The sequence below is a fragment of the Prionailurus bengalensis genome, chromosome B1, assembly GCF_016509475.1.
Source record: "Prionailurus bengalensis isolate Pbe53 chromosome B1, Fcat_Pben_1.1_paternal_pri, whole genome shotgun sequence".
In the NCBI taxonomy this organism is placed as follows: Eukaryota; Metazoa; Chordata; class Mammalia; order Carnivora; family Felidae; genus Prionailurus; species Prionailurus bengalensis.
In genome coordinates, this window is record NC_057344.1 from 31,031,987 (window position 1) to 31,053,169 (window position 21,183).

A 21,183-nucleotide genomic window follows, 5' to 3' on the forward strand; every position below is an offset into this window, starting at 1 on the left:
ATGGGGATTGAGGAGGGCACCTTTTGGGATGAGCACTGGGTGTTGTATGGAAACCAATTTGACAATAAACTTCATATATTGAAGAAAAAAAAAGTTTAAAGGAAAAAACACACGACCTCTAAGCATTTCCCAATTATAAACACTACAGTGTGTCCCTGAAGGTCACTTACAGGGACTGCAGATGTAAGGTGAACCCCAACCACACAGGAAGGACTGCCTACTTCTGTGGCCAGTACTGAATGAGCAGGAAAATGCAACACCATGAAAAAGGGGGGCTGTGTCTATTCCATTTTGGCGCTAATTACCTTTAGAAAAGTTTGGACACCTAACTGTGAGGCTTACAGTGATCTTGTCTCAGCAGCTTGAGAGAGCTTAGAAAAGAAAGCCCCACAAAGATGCAAAAAGCTGCAGAACAAGGCAATTAATTGTTCAATGACAGGGATGCAAAATTTGCTCACATAAGTGCAATTCAGACGTTTCACGGGAAATGAAATGTATCTTCTGTGTAATGAACTGATCCAGTATTTCTCATCAGTCTCCATCAACGGGGCAAAAAGGGAAAACAATAGATTCAACCCAATCTGATTCAAAACCTCCAAACAGTCCTCCTAGATGCTATTCATTCTCTCTAGGTAAAAATGTCTGTGCAGTTTCCCTAAGCCTACCTCCCTCTCTACCTCTCTTCCATGACCATGTGTGACAGTGGGAAAGAGGTTCTGGAACTGTGCGGTGCCCTCCGACTTCTCTGATCTCAGGGGGGGACATCCTGCGGCTTTTGCAGCTGAGGCTGGCACCTGATGTCATGTGTGATCTGGTCCTCAAGGGGCCCTGCCAGGGCTGGGGGTGCTCTGTTGAAGGATCAGCCCCACTCACTGCTCACGGGAGTACGCACACCTCTCTGAGGATGATCACATCACTCCCGGTACAACCAGGACACTTGTAAGAGTGGCAGAGGGCATTAACTGGAGAGGACACTGGCGCTGTGGGGCTGTCCTGGGCAAAGCAGAGTGCTCTGTTCACACCCTCTGCCAGAACCTGGACAGGGGCTCTCCTCTCCCCTTGGCCAGCAAATATTCTGCACCCTCTCACTAAGCAGACATCCAACACGAGAGCACACAGGCTTTGGAGAACAAACCAGAAGCCCCGTGCTGGGCCACGCCAGTCTGACCACTTAACTATGCTGGACCCCACGTTTTTAGCTCAGGACCCACCTGTCTTTGTGTTTTCCTCAACTTATGGAGACATTTCTAAAGTCACCACTTCAAAATGTGACCCGAAGGCAGGATTTGGGATTGACAAGGGCAAATACAAAACACTGGCACCTACCTTCCTTTTCTTCTTCCTCCTTGTTCCTGCCCTACAACACGGAGGGCTAGAAAGTGCAAGGCTTCTTCCCCTTCCTTCTACCATCTGGAGAAGCAAGGCCTTTGACCATGCTGTCACAACTGGAAGGAGTAGCTTCTGGAGAGGAAGAAGAAATCTACAAGCTAAGTATTCTAGTCTTAGTTTCCCTTACGTTAAAGTGGGAACCAAAGAAATGTAGAAAATCCCCTCCAGAGAACCACCTGACTTTAGAAAGCTGTTATTATCTTACAGGAAATATCCTATTATGAATGTCTTAAATACAAAGGTCAAGCTTTTCTTCTATAACAGTCCTACTCTCCCCCTAAGTAGATGGAGCCCTTGGACCAGTGAGGAAGACAATAGCCTACTCAAAAAGGAAAGAAATCTCCTCTACCCAAAAACCATCTCTGTTAGTCTACTTTTAAGTCTATTTTAATCCTATTATCATTGCTCCTTGACTTTACATTAGCTCATTTGAATATAAACATAATAGCAATCCTGGGGCACCTGGGTGGCTCAGTCGGTTAAGCGTCCAACTTCAGCTCAGGTCATGATTTCACGGTTTGTGAGTTCGAGGCCTGCATCAGACTCTGTGCTGACAGCTCAGAGCCTGGAGCCTGCTTCGGATTCTGTGTCTCCCTCTATCTCTGCCCCTTGCTAGCCCATGCTCTATCTCTCTGTCTCTCAAAAGTAAATAGACATTAAAAAAATTTTTTTAACTAAAAGCCAAAAAACAAAACAAAAACATGATAGCAATCCTAAACATGTAGGCACTTATCAAAAGACTGTCAAACTATACAAGGCAACAACTGATAGACCTGCTTGGAGGAGAGGATGAGTCCACTATTGTAGTTGGAGACTTCAACACACTTCTATTGGAAATGGACATATCTGGCCGGCAGAAAATGAGCAGACATACTTGAACTGAAAAACACCATCTACCAACTGGATATCATTGACATCTGTGCCCTACTGCATCCAACACCAGCAGAATACACACTCTTCTTAAGCTCACAGGGAACATTCATCAAGATAGACCACACTCTGGCCATAAAACACACCCTAGCAAAAGATTAAAAAATAGAAATCATACAATACCTGCTCTAAGACCACAATGAAATTAAACTAGGAATCAAAAACAGAGAAAATCTCCAAATATGTGGAGGTTAACATCACACTTCTAAGTAACACATCAGTCAAAGAAAAACTTCAAGAGAAATTTTAAGTTTTCAACTGCATAAAAATGAAAACACAACGTATCAAAATTTGTGGGATACAGACAAAGCAGTGGTTAGAGGTAAATTTATAGCATTAAATGCATATATTCAAAAAGAAGAAAAATCTAAAATCATAACATTAGTCTCCACTTTAGGAAACTACAAAAAGACAAATTATATCCATAATAAGCAGAAGCAAAGAAATAATAAAAACTAGAGCAGAAATCAATGAACTTGAAAACAGGAAGTTAATACAGAAAAATCAATGGAACAGAAGCTGGTTCTTTGAAAAGATCAGTAAAATCAATAAGCCTCTAGGTAGGCTAAGAAAAAGAGAGAAGATACAAATTATTTGTCAGAAATGAAAAAGGGGACACCACCACAGATCCTATGGACATTAAAAGGATAATAAAAGAATGTTAAAACATAATCATTATACTCTCAGGTTATATTAATAAGTGTCATTATTATTAAGCATTGACTATGCCTCAGGCTATGTTTTGCACTTTACATGAATTATCTTAAAACTTCATAAACACTCTATAGAAATTGGAATTATCCTCATACTACGAATGAGGAAAGAAACTTAATGAGGTTCAGAAACAGTGCTAATGTCACACATCTAACGAGTCAGCTCTGTTCTCACTGACCGCCTGCCTCCAGGGTTTTCCATTACATCATAGTTTCTCAAGCAATTTGGGAGTAGACAGTTTGGTTACGGTGTGGCTCTCCCTGCCAAAATCAGGCCACAATTATTTCTGCAAAGCATGGAAATGTATAATATTAGACCTGCCTTTGTGCATGACAAGAGAAGTTCTTTCTGTCAGAGTATTTCAGAATAGTTTGCTAGTATACAACAACTTTCAGCTTCTTTCTTCCAAGAAATGACGTGATATAAAGTAGAGCATCATGGGTGTTACCAAGTAGATACATACTTTGTCCAACTCATAACAGAAATGCACAAAGCAGTTGAGGAGGAGGAGGGGATGACAACAACAAAAATGTTGGCTAGAAAATAAGGGGCAGGAGCTATGAGTACAGGGAACAAGGGTGGAAAACACTTGACCTTAATTAAAATTAAAAAAAAATAATAACCCAGTCCATATTTCCGTACGTAAGCTGAACAAATCTTTCCCATGTCCCCAAACTCACCACCCACTACCTCACCACCACAATTACCAGCCACCATTTCATATACTGACTGCGACCTGACAAAATCACCCGCTTGTGTGAGCAGCACGGTGTCCTGCTACCCTCTGTCAATATGAAGACACAGCATTCACTAAAAGGATCAAAGTTATATAGGATGAGCAAAAGCAGAGGTAAAGTGGTTGCCACGGAAAGCAAAAAGGCTCATTTCATCTCTATGCTTTCAATTCCTCTCCATATACTGGTGACCCAACCAGGGTATATTTGGAAAACTGAATTGAGAGGTTGAAAATAGGCTACCTGGGAAATGAGAGTGTGAACATGTTCCTTCCCTTCAAACTATGGCACGACGTAGCTAACAAGCCTACAGACTGCTCGATGGCATGGATGAAAATAAAAACTAGAGTTTAGTGGCCTTGAGAATAAAGAGAAATATGGGCCACCCTAACTGATCATGGTTCAAAGACTCCGGTCCCTGAAAAACCAAGAGCTTTACAGTCATTGGCCACAGGGGAATCTAATGGGACTGTTTTAAAGGAGTCTAGGAACGTGCGCACTGCAGCAGACAGCGGAATTAAGGAACCCTGAAACCCCCTTCAGCCTCAACACTTGTACAGTTTTATGACAACATGTACATCCCCCTCCCCTCCCAGGGAATGTGCATTCTGGGTACAAGTGCTGCTGGGTGGAGATAGTAGAGGAAGAATTTCTGTCTCACCCCTCTCGGATCCATGCTTTTGCTCGGCATCAGCTAAGTAATAAGAATCTTGCTCTAAGCAGAGGTCTCTAGTTCTGACACTTTCAGACATCACCAGATGCTGTATTAGTCCAACAACTTAATGCCCCTGAAAGACCAATCTGTGCCCATGTGGCTGAAAAAATGCCCTAATTGCATAATTCCTGTGAAATAATCATCAAAATTCACATGTCCAATTACAAACAGTTTTCTAATTTCAACATGAGACATTCTTGGAAACTGTCACAAGGCAGATGTCTTAAAGAGGATTTTATTTTCCCAAAGGCATAACGTTATAATTGGATATTCTGTTACCAACGACTAAGCATGAAATAAATCATAGGCATACACACAAGCAATAACAGGATATAAAACCAAAGATCCATCTATAAATTCCCATGATAGAACTTAGAGATTTTATATTAAGACATAAAACATTAGGGGCAGAAGCCACATAAGAGACCGTCTAGGAGCCATTCCCAATACCCCTCACTCCCAAGACTAGCCACACCATTATTTCTTGGGAAGTTTGATAAAGAACACAGATTCCTAGACCTCATTTCCAGAGATGTTGATTTGGTATGGAAGAAGAAACAAAATTCTGTATTTTTCTTTTCATTTTTCCAGGTGATTCAAAAGACTCTAGGGGGCTGGGGGCGGGGGGTAGAGTGGGGAATGACCATATAAATGAGACTGGATGTTTTTCTCCTAGATTTTCTGACTAGATGCCAATGGCTTCAGCAGTAAACAAACGTTAATGTTTTGGCAGCGAATTATATGACTACCGGTTGCATACTTTTAATCACGGCTCTTCACATGCAACTAAAAAATATAGTTACCAATGCTACGGATATCAAGGTTAGATGTCTGCACTCAGGAAAGTAAAATATGCAGATGTCAATACCTTTAAGGATTAAATATTTATGTGCCCGTGGAAGCAAAATATTTAGTGATCAATAATTTATGACCGATTGTTTTTACCCATCAGAGGGGAAATGAATAGCTGCATTTGCGTTTTTTATGCATCACAGTCGTGGTAAGTAAGTGGATACCATGAGGTTGAACTAAGTGTCTGAAAGGCCAAGGAGTTCAATGAACAAGTACAGTTAATTTTTCTCTTTGGACGCGCGTATACGAAAATAGACACCACGAAGACACCAAGACATCCATTCTATCTTCAAATCACATCTCAAACCCACCCCTGTCTTTCTCCACTACCTCCTACCCTGATCCAAAGCAGCATCATTTCCATTTCTTTCATGGAAACTGTCTTGCTTCCACCTTCACGTTCCAATCCATTCTCCATGGAGAAGCCATCGGGTATCTTTGCAAAAACATAAATCAGAAAAAAGCAAAACAAAACTCAGATCACAGCAACCCTGTTTAAATACTTTCCCATCGCACTTAGAATACAACCAGACCTCTCACCCTGTCCTATGGAGCCCTTTACCACCAGGCCCCTGCCCGCCACTCAAATCTCATCTCCTACACTCTACCCTCACACCCCTGGTTTTCCTGCCGCAACAACCTTCCTCCTGACCCTCCTTCCTATCAAACTCCTTCCCACTGTCCTATGCATCAGCTGCTCCCTCAACATGGAATTAATCCCCTCTAAATCATACGTAGGTCTGTCTCCTCCTATCTTTCAAGTCTCACGCTCATAGAGCCTCCCCAATTACTCCAAAGCCAAAATGCTCATGCCTAGCTGATAGCAACTGACTTAGATATTCTGTAAGCTCTAGAGGGCAGAGCCTGCTCTATTTACCACTATAACCCCAGCACCCAGCACAGGGCAATGCATATAATAAATGTTTCTTAGACGCCAGTTGTATAAATGAATGAGGAGCAGACCCTGACATCAGCAAGCCATACATCCTGAGACATTTCCAAATTCTCCCAAGACACAAATACAGTAGTACACAATGTCCCCAGAACATGGAGCTATGTGGACTATTTCACATAGATCCAGACTGTAAGGTTAGTCCAGTGTTCTACTCTTTGATCCTAAATAGCTATCTTCTGCCTAATAACCTCTGTTTCATAAAACGCTTCGCTTTGCCTTCGTTTTGTTTCATTGTCAGCACTAGTAGTTTACCTCCTTCAGAGAGGTTACTTTGTCACCAATACAAAAGTTTTTAAGGTTTCTTTGTTGTTGTTGTTGCTGGGGGGGAGGAGGGGAGTCACATAACTAGTTAGCATGCCACAGTCTTGTTACTATTTCCAGAGATTTCCAGCATATGCAATAAATACATACATAATACGAAGCTGGCTGAGAGATGGACCCTGGCTGTTCCTGTCTGGTGGGCATGTGACTCTCCCTACCGTCCCATCTCTCAAAGTCCGGGACACTCAGTCTGCACCCTAGAACTATCTAGATGGGGTAGATCAAAATGTGAATGCAAAATCAGTGAGAACAAAGGGTCTACCATACTCTCTTCAGTTTAAGTTGTTTTTGTTTTGCTTTGTTTTTTTTTTTTTTTAAAGCGCAAAGAGAACACATCGGTGGAAGCAAAATGGTTTTACTTGGGTGCCTATGAGCACTGCGGCTGTCTGCTCTGGAAGACAGGGAGCTGCCAGCTTGTCTGGGTGCCAACCAACCCATTGGCCCAAATTTGCTCAAGCTGCAATAATAAAATCTGTCCCGCGCCTCATGCCAGTAAGAAGGAAAGTGCTTGACTTCTGGCACTGGTTACTTCTGTGCTTCCTTCCAGATTTTTAAGGTTAACCTGAGACACGCTTTCAGATTTTTAGCCATTTGCTCTTCCTTCAATCTTTGTATTACCACACGCTATCAAAGAACAGGGAGGGGGGGCGCCTGGGTGGCGCAGTCGGCTAAGCGTCCGACTTCAGCCAGGTCACGATCTCGCGGTCCGGGAGTTCGAGCCCCGCGTCAGGCTCTGGGCTGATGGCTCAGAGCCTGGAGCCTGTTTCCGATTCTGTGTCTCCCTCTCTCTCTGCCCCTCCCCCGTTCATGCTCTGTCTCTCTCTGTCCCAAAAATAAATAAACGTTGAAAAAAAAAATTAAAAAAGAACAGGGAGGGTTAAAAAAGAAGAGAGAGGCTAAGTCAGAAAGCAGGCAAAGAGGTTTCCCGCCCTGCCTGAACAGCCCTTAAAACTAACCATTATGAGGCTCCCCAAAGCCTTTGTCGTTACACCAAATTAAATCTAGCAAAATTCAGTTGATTCATCATTTTATGTAGAGAGACTGAAAATCGAGTAATATCAATATGCAAAATTTTTTCATGGAAGGAAATGAGTATGTTAGCTAGAAGAAATATTAGTGTCTTTACATAATTAACACTCTTCCCAAAGGTATCCTGATAAAAGCAGAAAAGCCTAGGAATTGGATAATTTATTAATAACTGTTCTCACTGTCCTTGTGCTTAACTATCTCCCAAGACAAAATATCTTTGTTAATTAAATTTTATTTATACCAAATTAATACCCGCACATAACTTTAAAAGTGAATCGTTTTATCAGGCCATTAATACCAGACTGCCCCATCCTCATTCCCCTTCCCACGTGCCAGAAGTCACCACTCCAATTCTTTCAGGTGTTTCTTCTGTATTCACGCTTCAAAAATATCCAATTAACACACTTAATAGGCTATTCCTTGATTTTGCAGTTTTGGATGATACCTACTGCCTTGACGCTATGGAAGGTGTAGATTGAACTTGCCCAGGTCGCCCTTCCCCCATACATTCGAATGTCTTCCCTCCTCATCCATTTTTTTCTTTTCTTCTTTTAAGTTTTTATTCAAATTCCAGGTAGTTAATACAAGGTGTAGTATTAGTTTCAGGTGTACAATATAGTGATTCAACACTTCCATATACCAGCCAGTGCTCATCACAAGTGCCCTCCTCAATCCCCATCACCTATCCCACCCATCCCCCACCCACCTCCCCTGTGACTCTTCATCCATTTTTGATTAAGTGTGTAGCCAGTGCTTTCATTATTACAGGCACAAATATTATTTGCTGCTGAGCCAAACCAGTGTGTTATCATTACATTTTCTTTCTTGAAAATTTTTCTTTTGTCTTGTTTTCAAATCTCTGGCCAATTCCTCCCACACGTTCCAAAAGCCCTAAAAAATGCCTATTAAGTCAATCTCCCGCATGGACAAACTGACATATCCCTGGCAGATTTTGAGCCTTCCACACAAGAGATTCTGAGGATGTTGAAGGGGGGCCCAGGCCGTTAGGACTCTGTTTGAGGTCACCATAGGTCACCATGACCTCAGGGTGAGCTGGGTTTGGGAACCACTCATCTACAGCAAAATAAATAAGGTCATAAACTCTCAAGTTTCAGAAATTTAAGTGGCAGAGGATTTGGGCTTGGTTCTCCACCATTCCAGCATCACTTGAAGACCCTGTCTAGAGATGGAAACGAATTTGACACAAGTTTAGAGAATGACCCACACTTTATACTACATGAACGATCAACAAAACTGTCACAACTCGCACTGAAAGGGCCAAGAGTTTGGCTTTTTCGCTTTCCAACAAATGACCTTGACACGTGCATGCTGGGCATTATGAAGACTGAATGCCTCTGTTCTCATGACAGCTATTCTCTTGTTACGCATCCTGGCCGCCAGATCTGCTCTAGTTAAAGCAAGAATCAATCACACCCAACTGATGTGATACAAGTTACAACACAACTGTCCCCCAGGTGACTATGCCGACTTGCTGCAGCATCCAGCGTGTGGCATCTGTGCTGTGTGTCCACATCTGCAGGCAGCCAGGGTAATGTTCATCCTCTTAATCACAAAATTAGGAAGTAACATGTTACTAAGAAAATAGCTAAAAGAGTCAAAAGTGATTGCTTCGAGGGACTAGAAGATGAGGGCAGATTCTACTGTTTTTTTTTAACTAAGCCTTGTACCAGAAAGTTTAATTCAATCATGCACAGGAAAAAATTTGATAAAACAGGGTGTTAATCATAGGGTCAAACGAACTCATTCAAAAAGAATGCCAGGTACAACGTGGGTAGGTTATATAACATCTCAAGACCCAGCGAAGGTAAAAATACCAGTGTCCTCGTTTCCTCCCCATCTCTACGTGAGGATCAGGCTGGTTTCACTTATTCATTCAACAATGTTTCCTAAAGCCCACCAGGCACCAGGCACTGTTCTACATCGTGGGATGACAGCAGTGAACAAAACAAAGTTCTTGGTCTTCCCATAGTTAGATTCTAACGTGGGGAGACCACAGATAACCGGCCCCAAGTGAATGGGAGAATTTTGGGGGTAATGGGTGCCACGAACAGAAAATAAAGCCAGGCAAGGCTTTATGCCATTGGAGAGTGGTGTTGGAGAGAGCACTACCTCAGAAACAAGGTGGGGAAAGAGGCGTCTCTGAGGAAGCATCGCTCACAGAGACCTGACTGGTGGGAAGGAATGAGCCAGGGGAGCACATCCCAGGGAGAGAAAGCGTAAGTGAGAGATTCAGAGGCTGGAAAGGCTTCCCTTGTGTGGGGGGGAAGCAGCTCAGGGTACAGAGGGGTGAGCACAGTGAGCCTCAAGAACCGAGCATGGCAGAGCCCAGCAGTCTCAGAGGCCACACGCTAAGGATCTGGAGTAGTAACGAGATGAGACATCCCTGGGGGGTCTGGGCAGAGCTCTGGGACTGGCTTTATCCTCTGTGAAGTATCTCACAAGTAATTGTTGAAGTAAAAGTAAAATATCTATCTACAATAAGAGGTTTGGGGCGCCTGGGTGGCTCAGTTGGTTAAGTGTCCGACTCTTGATTTCAGCTCGGGTCGTGATCTCATGGTTCGTGAGTTCGAGCCCCACGTTGGGCTCCATGTGGATGGCATGGGGCCTGTTTGGGATTGTCTTCTCTCCCTCTCTCTCTGCTCCTCCCCCACTCATGTTTGGTCTCTCTTTCTCTCTCTCAAAATAAATAAACATTTTAAAAAATGAATCAAATAAAGTAAGGTTTGATTATGGCAAATATATATATACATAGAGAGAGAGAGGGGCAGATAAATATAAACACATATACATATGTATACACATCTTGTACATAACACACAATCTATCACCTGGTTATTATGAGCTTCTTTTCATGTTCAACTTTGTTACTGCCCACTTCCAATTTCTTTGGAAAGAAATTAAGTCCATTTCTTTCCAATCTCCCAAATAAGTCTTAATCTGGCATGCTATTAGCAACAATTACCTACTGATTCAATGCATGGGGCCCAAGAGCAGGTCAAAATTTTTGTCTAGAGACAAAAATTACTAAGAACCAACACATAAGGGATGAGATGAGCAGAAATCTCTAGCCCTGAGCACGGTTCATGGATGCGTCACTCATGAAGTCAGAGAGAGCCACATAAGGGAATCTATGGAGACTATCACAACAAATGTGATATAATCATGCTCAACTGAATTTGTTTTCTGGGCTTCTCCAGCACACGGCAAGGGGCCTGGAAAGGGGTTGTTCTCTACAGAAACCCTGCATAACTTGATGTTGGAATAGAAACCAATAGGACATATACCAAGATTCAAAGTAATTGTGAGACAGAACACATAGTTGTCCCCGCTCTCCGAATTTATGCACGGCACGAAGGAGAACCTGTTCTGTGATTCTTGGATTCCACAACAAGGTCAAGAATACTGAGAGGGATGAGAGAGCAGAGCCTGTGAGGACACTGTTGAAGAGTTTCTAAGGAAACTCTTCTATGAGCCCTGCTCTGAACCGCCTGCTTCCACAGGGCTACCTGGGGAACTCCTCTGAAATATGTAGTATGTTCTTGCAACTTAGAGCCCATGGAGGCACAGGAGGACTGTGGGCCAGGGCTGGGCTCCCCCAACCCATCTTGCTAGAAAAATCTAGAGGGTGAGGGGGAGTAACCTGCCTATATGACCGGAGGGCTGTGTGCCTGTGATCCCAGAGCTAGGAACTAGTCAAGACAGATGTGGGGAGCAGGTGGGGATTCTTGAGTTTTCCTACTAGAGCCCTGCGGCGGACAAAGAGAGCTCAGCAAAGAGAAGCTGGATGTGTTCCACAGGGGCTGAAAAGCTGTCTGACTTCCCAGGGCAGAGATGCAGCTTCCTGAGAAAGGAAACTGTAGAAGTCCAGCGGGGAAATTCCAAATGCCATGAAAATGCCCCAGGATAGAAAAAGTATACTTTATCATCTACCCAGCCCGCTCAAGGACACCAGCTCTAACCACCTGCCAAGTTCAGGAGACGTGAAGCCACACAGCCAAGTAAGAAATGTCCCATCTCCTTAATTCTCTTCCGTCTCCTCACTGCCGCTCTACCAGGCTCCAGAAAGCAGCTGGTGATGGAGGCAGAGGGAACAAGCAGAGTGTAGAGAGCAGAAAGAACACAGGTGCCTTTAGCAGGGTGCCCGGCTTGCAGCATGAAAGAGGTCCAAGCTGGGGAAAGCAGCAAGATGCTACACGACGCTGGTTCAGAGTCGGGATGGGCTTCTTCACGGGACTGAACGAGCCACTTACTAAGCTTGAAACTGCACATACAACTTAAAATGACCATAAAACTGTCCACTTCCTGGGACGCCTGGGTGGCTCAGTCAGTTAAGCATTCAACTCTTGATCTTGGCTCAGATCATGGTCTCATAGTTCATGAGTTCGAGTCTCACATCGGGCTCTGCGCTGACGGCGTGAAGCCTGTTTGGGATTCTGTCTCTCCTCTCTGCCCTTCCCCTGCTTACATGTGCTCTCTCAAAATAAATAAATAAACTGAAACAAAAATTGTCCATTTCCTAAGAGTGAGCACAAGAGCTGGAGATCTGCTAGACTCTCCAGTTAGGGGATGGGGAAAATTAACCCCCTGAATAAGGTTCTAAAGAGCTCGGAAAAACATAAAGAATGTGTGTTTATCTCATTCGATAACTCATGCTTGTTCACTGTACAGGCCATGAAAAAAATGAATAAATGAATGAATGAATGAACAAATGAAACATTTACAAAAGAGTGAACGTTTGCATGAAGACGTGGAAAACGGAAATGAATGGTAACCAGATTCGCTGAGGATCTAGCATTTCTGGAGAAGAAAGATGCTGTGTCTGGCATGCCTGCTTTTATGGTGTTGACAGGATGTAGACAGTGTGGTAAAACATTAACAAACAGAGTCTGAGTTGTAGAATCAGATATTCAGGTTCGGGTACGTGATCAGGCACTTTCTATCTGTGTGACCTTGAGCAAGTCACTTAGGTGCTCTGAGCCTGTTTTCTCATCTCTAAAATGGTAATAATAGCTAGGGTACTACACAGTGATATGATGATATTACTTTATTTTAAGTTTACTTATTTGTTATTTTTGAGAGAGAAAGAGAGAGAGAGGGAGAGTGCAAGCAGGGAAGGAGTAGAGACAGAAGGAGAGAGAATCCCAAGCGGGCTCCACACTGTCAGCATGGAGCTCGATGCAGGGCATGATGATTTAAATGTTTTTTTTTTAATGTTTATTTATTTGTGAGAGAGAGAGACAGACAGACAGAGCATGAACAAGTGAGGGTCAGAGAGAGAGGGAGACACAGAATCTGAAGCAGGCTCCAGGCTCTGAGCTGTCAGCACAGAGCCCGATGCAGGGCTCGAACTCAAGAACCGTGAGATCATGACCTGAGCTGAAGTCAGACGCTTAACCGACTGAGCCACCCAGGCGCCCCAGGGAATGATGATTTCAAATAAGAGAATACACGGAGAGTATTTGGTGCCTGGCACAGAGTGGGCATTGATCATGGCAGCGATCATTACTACTCTCTGTTAGGGACAGAGGAAGCCAATTAAAATGTTTCCCGTAATTCTAAGCTCACCAAGCAACCTTACGATTCTCATTCCATTTTCTGGCAAACTTGATTACTGGGCAGAGATACCCTGAATAATGAACAGCAGTACTCCTGTAACTGTGAAGATAACACCCTAATAAATCACTTTTTTAGTATAAGCACAAGTCTCCATTTGGAATATTTGTATCGCCATTCATTAAAGTCTGACTAATGCTTGGTGACAGATGAGGACTGACTCAAAAGGCCCTTTCTCAAGAGTGGGGCCCCCACTCCTATACCCCTCTCTTTTAAATTATATGTGATCACACTAAGACACTGAAAAATACCAAAGTGTCTTTTATAATTTTTTTTTAATATTTATTTTTGAGAGAGGCAGAGCATGAGCAGAGAAGAGGGGCAGAAAAAGAGAGAGACACAGAATCTGAAGCAGACTCCAGGCTCTGAGCTGACAGCACAGAGCGTGACACGGGGCTCGAACCCATGAACCACAGGATCATGACCTGAGCCGAAGTTGGATGCTTAACTGACTGAGCCACCCAGGTGCCCCACCAAAGTGTCTTTTAAAACAAAGAAAGCATCTACTGTATTTGCTATCATTTGTTCTAAATATATTTCATTACAACACTCTGAGAACTGGTAATGTGTAGATGGCTTACAATAGAAACACCTTCTCACTCAGGAGACCTTTTTAATACCAGAACCCCTTGTTCATTACCATGTTGGGCACAGAGTGAACTAGAAGGCCGATTCCTGTTGCTTTGCTCATGATACTTCCCTGTGTGGGGCTCTCCACACTCTCCTCTGCTAAAAACCTCCCTTTTAACTCCAGTTCTTGGACAAGTCTTCCAGAATGATACTACCCACTTCTGATTATTCCTTTACTACTAAGTCTTCGCTGAGGTTGAAAATATAATTTGGACTCTATCATCTCATGCTTTTCCATGAAGAGAAAGTTCTGGCTCCTACCACCCACATAAGTAACGGACAACAAGCCTTTCCACTCTGTACTTTACTTCCCTCTTCATCAAAATAGATAGGATTCCTACCTACCAGGCTGTTTTGAGAAGGAAATGAGATCACATTCAAGAAGGGTGGTGGGGGGCGGTGGGGGGGGCGGGCCGGGCCTGGATGGCTCAGTCAGCTAAGCGTTTGACTCTGGATTTTGGCTCAAGTCATGATCAATCTCACAGTTTGTAAGTTGGAGCTTCGCATTGGGCTCTGTGCTGATGGTATGGAGCCTGCTTGGGATTCTTTCTCTCTCTCTCTCTCTCTCTCTCTCTCTCTCTCTCAAAATAAATAAATACACTTTAAAAAAATAAAGAAGGTGGTCAGGGGAACAAGGAGCCTGCACCTAGGGTAGAGGTACTGGAACTCCCAGCAGGCACTTAGCACTCGGTCCTGGAGAGCTGTACTGTAGCTGTGCTTGGAGGAGAGCAAATCTGATGTCTTTCCTCTTCACAGCCTCCAGCCTTCATCAAGGGGTGTTGATACCCATATTCCTGAGGAAGGAAAATATTTCAGGAGCCTCCTTGTTTTCTTTCTCCCCACATATCTGTGTTTACTAAAACTTCTATTTAGGGGCGCCTGGGTGGCGCAGTCGGTTAAGCGTCCGACTTCAGCCAGGTCACGATCTCGCGGTCCGTGAGTTCGAGCCCCGCGTCAGGCTCTGGGCTGATGGCTCAGAGCCTGGAGCCTGTTTCCGATTCTGTGTCTCCCTCTCTCTCTGCCCCTCCCCCGTTCATGCTCTGTCTCTCTGTGTCCCAAAAATAAATAAACGTTGAAAAAAAAAAATTTAAAAAAAAAAACTTCTATTTAGAAGCTCACCTAAAACATAAGCAGTTCCCTGCTCTTAAGGACCCCCAATTCTCGTCAAGGGTCCTCTTCCTTCACGAGAGACACCTTTCAAGAGAACTGTCGAAAAACAGAGCTGTGTTTTGCGTTGTGTTTTGAAATCACTATGGTGACAGTTTCTAAGACTACCGTAACTCTTGGACTTTGGGGTTAAAAAAATAATTTATTCCCTTGTGACCCCTTAATTTTTTGTTTCAGAGAATTGTTAATGTAGCTGAAACCTTACATTTCTCAAATGGCTCAAAAGAGACACAGTATTCACTGTATTCATATGAAGTAAATGATTCATATCTAGGAAGAAGAAAAGAAAGTAGGCTACAGAGGAAACAAGCAAACTCAAAAATATCCTGGTTTACAATAGCTTCGAGGTTATATAATCCTCTGAGTTTCCATTTCGCTAAATTAGGTCAGCTTTTGGCACCTGAATCATCATCCCTGCCTTTTCTTTTTCAATCCTGCCGCACCAGAGTCCCAGGTGCAGTTGTAAGTGACCTACTTAATTAGGATTTGGAGCCCTCAGACAGAAAAATGTGTTGTCTTCGTTTGATTTTGCTCAACAGACCTTCTTAATGAACTGAATTTCTAATTCAGTCCGTTAAAAACCGGACATCTTAAGCAATTCCAAAATCCAAATATCCAGGTTTAATTATACTCATGAGAGTGCATTCAAACACAGTGAAGGCCAAACAGCCATGGATCAGGTATCAGGGCACCTTGGCTCTCCGCCCCACTCTACCGCCAACCCCAGTGTAATCCTGGCACGTCCCTAACCTTCCTGAGCCTCGGTCTTCTCACCCTGATAAAGACAAGGTTAGACTCTCACGTCTTCTGTGCTCAAGGTCTCTATGACTATTTCTTGAGCACCTCCCACATGCACGGTGGTGGACAGAAGGGGTGGAGGTGTACAAAGATGAGTCGATGTGGCCCTATCAACAAAGACTTTATACAGTATGAAGGAAGGGAAGATCACACAGAAAACCAAATGCCATAGTTACTATACTTGTCTTTATTCCTCATGATTGGTATTGTGCCTGGCATATAGTAGAGGTTGCATCTGATGGAAGGGAATCAGGAATGGTTCACAACGGGTGTTATATTTGAGTTGGTTTTAAAAAGCCATTCAATTCTCGGTGGCTCCCTGATACCGTTCTCCACTCTGATGCAAAATCTGAAGCCAACATTCAAGGTTCTTCACGTTCTGGTCCCTGTATATCATTCAATCTCTATCTCTCTCTTACCCAGAACTAGGTGATAGCTTTGCTGTAGCTCAGATACTTCCCGTAACTTTCTACTTCCGTGCTCACATTCATGCCATTCTTCTACTAAAGGAGTACATGCTAAATGTCCTCCAATCTCAACACAATCCAATTCCATTATCTCTCAACATATCAAATTCCTCCTGTTTTATACAGAAGAACTTATGAAGCCTTTCCTGATCCCTCCAATCATGTGTTCTGTCTCCCCTCTTTGAAATTCTGCAAGATTTACTGACATTTCTCTTCTGGTATATATACCAATTAGCCCTGCATTACAGTCGGGTAATGTCTTTGTCTCAAGATACTAATCTGTGACATTAGACACTACATTATTCATCCATACTGCCAAACAAATGGTAGGTTATCAGTAGCTTATGTGACAGGGCAAATATAGAAAGGACAGTCTACAACTCAGAAACGGAATAAACAATGGCACTAAGTTAAGAACATTTGTGGCTTATGCCTAAAATGGTGACTACTGCAGTATGTTGGTTTTTTTTTTTTTAAGTTTATTTATTTTTGAGAGAGAGACAGAGCACAAGCAGGGGAAGGGGACAGAGAGAGAGGGAGACACAGAATCCAAAGCAGGCTCCAGGCTCCGAGTTGTCAGCACAAAGCCCAACATGGGGCTTGAACCCACAAACTGCGACATCATGACCTGAGCCGAAGCCGGATGCTTAACCAACTGAGCCACCCAGGCGCCCCTGCAGTTTGATTTCTGAACATAGTGTTTAGTTGACAGAACCACAGTGGTTACGTTCGGAAGATAGGTTGGATTCAGATTACAGAGCCTTGAATGCCAGGGTAATAAAAATGGCATATATTTAGCACTCAAGAAGGAGAGTCACTGATGGTTTTAGGAGCTAAAGAGTAGCAAAACCTGAGATATGAAAATCAAACCAGAAGCACTCTGGTTGACATACCAGTCTTCTGGGAATTTGGTTGGAAGCAAGTCCATCCCTGAGAGAAGAATTGAGTCTTGGTATACTGATAAAATTAAGTGTATAAACCTGTAGATCTGTGAGTCCTGGGAAAGTCACTAAGCTAAATACTGCTGTGTAGGCTCCCGATAACCCGACATTTTAGTATCCACCTCAATAAAAGGAAACAGGCTCAAACCAAAGCATCATTACTAAATTTCCAAACTGGTGAAAAAGAAGACATTCTCTATTTTTTCCAGAGAAGTCAGAGGGGAAGAGAAAACATACTACATACAAAGGATGCAGAATCAAAATAGCCGTGGATTCCTCAGCAACAGCACTTGAACCTAGAAGACGGGGAAACTGTTTTTCAGATTCAGAAAGAAAAGAATTTCCACCCTAGAATTCTATGCTAAGCCAAACCATCAATGAAGGTGAGAGTAAAATGAACAAATTTTCACACACACAAAGTCTCTGAATGCTTATCTTCCATGCACCTTTCTCAGAACACACTGAAATAAAGATATTAACAAAGAAAAAGAAAAATGGGGCATAAAAGAAACAGGAAAGCCAACGCAAGAGTGAGGCACAAAGAATCCCCAGGATAACGGGGAGCCAGGACAGCACCTGTGTGCCCAGCACAAAGGGCAACCACTCTAGACTGCGGGAGGTCGGGGATCTCTGGGAGACGTTTCCTTAAGAGTATCTGATGCTACTCCGGGGCAAACAGACTGTGCAGGAAACGTCATCTAAGCATGTGACATGGCTCGCTGGGACTACAGAATGATGTAAACACTGAATACTAATCTACCTAAAACAATACACCTTTTTGGGAAGGTTACAGGGATGAGAAATTGAGTAGAGGAGGGGAAAGCAGGGGTGAGGAAGGAAAGTTAAATACTCATCTTCCATAGTAAGAATCAATCTATCCTGTCTAAAACTGAAAAGTCAAGGGGCGCCTGGGTGGCTCAGTTGGTTGCATGTCTGACTTCAGCTCAGGTCATGATCTCACGGTTCGTGGGTTCAAGCCCCGCATCGGGCTCTGTGCTGACAGCTCGGAGCTTGGAGCCTGCTTCCGATTCTGGGTCTCCCTGTCTCTCTGCCCCTCCCCCGCTCATGCTCACTCACTTGCTCTCTCTCTCTCAAAAACAAATAAACATTAAAAAAATTTTTTTTAAATAAAAAAAGTAAAATAAAACTGAAAAGTCAAGAGGTGACAATCTAAGCACATTATTTGGAAATACAGGAGGTCTATGTGCATAAACATGTCAAGAAGTTGTACATGTTTGGGGCACCTGGATGGCTCAGTCGGTTGAGCACCTGCCTCTTGGTTCCTGCTCAGGTCATGAGCCTGTGGTTTGTGAGTTTGAGCCCCGCATTGGGCTCTGCACTGAGGAGCCTGCTTGGGATTGTCTCTCTCCCCTCTGTCTCTGCTCCTACCTTACTCGTGCTCTCTCTCTCAAAATAAATTTAAGAATAAAGAAAAGGAAAAAGAAGTTGTAAATGTTTAAAAGACAGCCACTGTGATACAACCACTTGGGATATTGGTCTGGCAGTATCTAATAAACACAGATTCACATCAAATCATTCCACTGCTAGGTGTAAACCCCACGAAATCTCACACATGTACATGGATGGTTTATTGTAGCACTGTTCGTCATAAGTAAGGTTTTTAAAATAACCTAAAGGTCCAACAAGAGAAAAATGGCATGTAGTATGATATATATGTATATATTCATGAAGTGTGATATATATAAATTCAATGTAATACTATACAACAGTGAAAAAATGGATGTCCTGGAGCTCTGAGTATCCAACATCAATAAACTTCAAAAACCATGTAAGAGGAAAAGCAAGTTAGAGAGAAAAGATAGAAAATTAACATATCACACTATTTGCGTAACGTTTAGAATAATACCATATATGTACATATGATATATACACACACATACACACACACAGCAACTTCAGGATCATAATTCCCTCTGGGGTAGGAAATGGGCAATGAGGTGAGAGAAGGTTCAGAGAGGGTTTTGATTTTCCTTGTAATGTTTTATTTCTTATGATATATAGTAATACATCAGTCTCCATTATATTATCTATAATTTTTGTGTATAACTGAAGTATTTCTGGGAGCTTCTGTTCAAATTTGGAAAATTAAACCCATACATTGAATTGTCCATCTCAAAGCACGATTAGAGGACCATAATCCCTTATGCAAACTCACAGTTTCAGGTTTCAGAATTCTGAATTCTTTGGATTTTAGAAGGGAGCATGATACAAGTGCATGTATTACATTGCACGTTCAGTGGGATCTGTAGTCAAATGATGTTCAAAGTGAGTATCTGACACTACCCAGATGGTTGTTCTCCTTCAGGACAAAGGAGCCACCAGCCTGGCCCCAGGCAAATAGCCCTCACTCCTTAAACCTGCACCGATTCCCTTTGCCCCTTCACGGAGCAGAGAGGGGAGGCAAGTGAATGGGGACAGCAGCAGGCGTCTGGGAAGAATGTGGACTCTGTTATATCCAGATTTGTGAGTACCTAGAACTTCCCTGACTCCTGACTTACACCAGGTCACTACTGCCCACTGCTCTGCGGCCCTGACCTAATATGGGACAAGTATACCACCTGATTCCTGCTGAACGTATTTTCTGCTTTATTTCAGTTGCTGTTAGGCAGAACACTGAGAATGACCCAGCTCTACATCCCAGTCTGTGTCCTGCCTCTCCAAAGCCAGACCACACACACACACACACACACACACACACACACAAATACATATCCACATTCGCAGCACTCTAAAGCAGAATTCCTTTCACTGACTTCCTAACTGATCAACCTTTCCTACATTTGGCCGAATCTGCTCACCTGTGTTCCCCCAGGTCCCCACCGCTCATCACCCAGGGGCTCTGTATTTCCTGCTACTACTGGCATCTTGCTAACTCCCCCTACCTGGGTTTGGTTGCCCTCAGTCGCAGCATGACATATAATCAGCCTCAGGAAGTGATAAATACCAGCTTGCTCTTAAAAGCCGATGCTGAAAAATACTTTTATTTTTACTGCTGATTAATCTGACTAATGAAAGAAAGAACACTGTGCTTAGCTCATGACCCATTAAACATCTGCTATGGTCATCAAAACCTCTTGGCTATTATCACGGGTGACATTCTGAATTGATATCAGCAATAGAATCAATACCCAATTCCCTCAATACCAAATTCAGTAAGCACGGTATCCAACTGGGAAAAGGTGAGAGGAAATACCCTTCTCCTCCCTAATTACCAAGTGGCCAGTCAACCACTTTTACGTTGGTCAAGCTTGTTGATTTACTGTGTTTGCTAAATGCTCGGGCCTTACACAGAGCAAATGCAAAGGATAGCAGGCGTGTCACAGTGTTTTCAAAGGGAGCTCCGCATGTCTTCCTTGGGAGGGCAGCAGGAAGCGAGCTTTGGAGCAGGATGTCAGCAAGCAAAGAGAGAAAGGCAAAAGCCCCACTTACCATAGAAGAGGAATGCTTTGGTCATGTGATGATGTAGGTAGGTCCGGTTGATGGTAAAGAAACACGCATCCGCTCCGCACTGGCCTAGCCTTCCAGTTTCCCCAGTCAGTGGGGACCACCAGAGCATGATGGGGTAGTTACCAGTCTCTGATTTGTTTTTCCAGTTCAGGGCTTCTTTCCCAGGGAGTGGATAGAGGTGTGTAGGCTCCTCCTCCATCGTTGCATGTCCATCTTGCCCGTTAGAATTTTTAAACTTCTTCCTTTCAAGTTTCCCCAGCTCAACCACTACCTGAAAGAGAAGACAATTATCACAGAGTCAGATTGTTTAATTTCCATTCACACATCTCCCATTCATCTTGATGACCGAGCCTTGCATTAGTTTCCTTTTGCTGCTCTAACAAATTATCACAAACTCAGCAATTGAAAAGAACACATTTATGATTACATAGTTCTGGAG

General features: G+C 43.2%; 1 protein-coding gene across 1 annotated transcript in view; it reads right to left on the reverse strand.

Annotated features, from left to right (window-relative positions):
• FUT10 (fucosyltransferase 10) overlaps positions 1-21,183 on the reverse strand; it is an 80,778-nt gene that overhangs the window by 45,445 nt on the left and 14,150 nt on the right. The window contains exon 3 of the mRNA XM_043561184.1: positions 20,727-21,015. Coding sequence (XP_043417119.1) covers positions 20,727-21,015 — 289 coding nt within the window. The remainder of the gene's footprint in view (positions 1-20,726; positions 21,016-21,183) is intronic.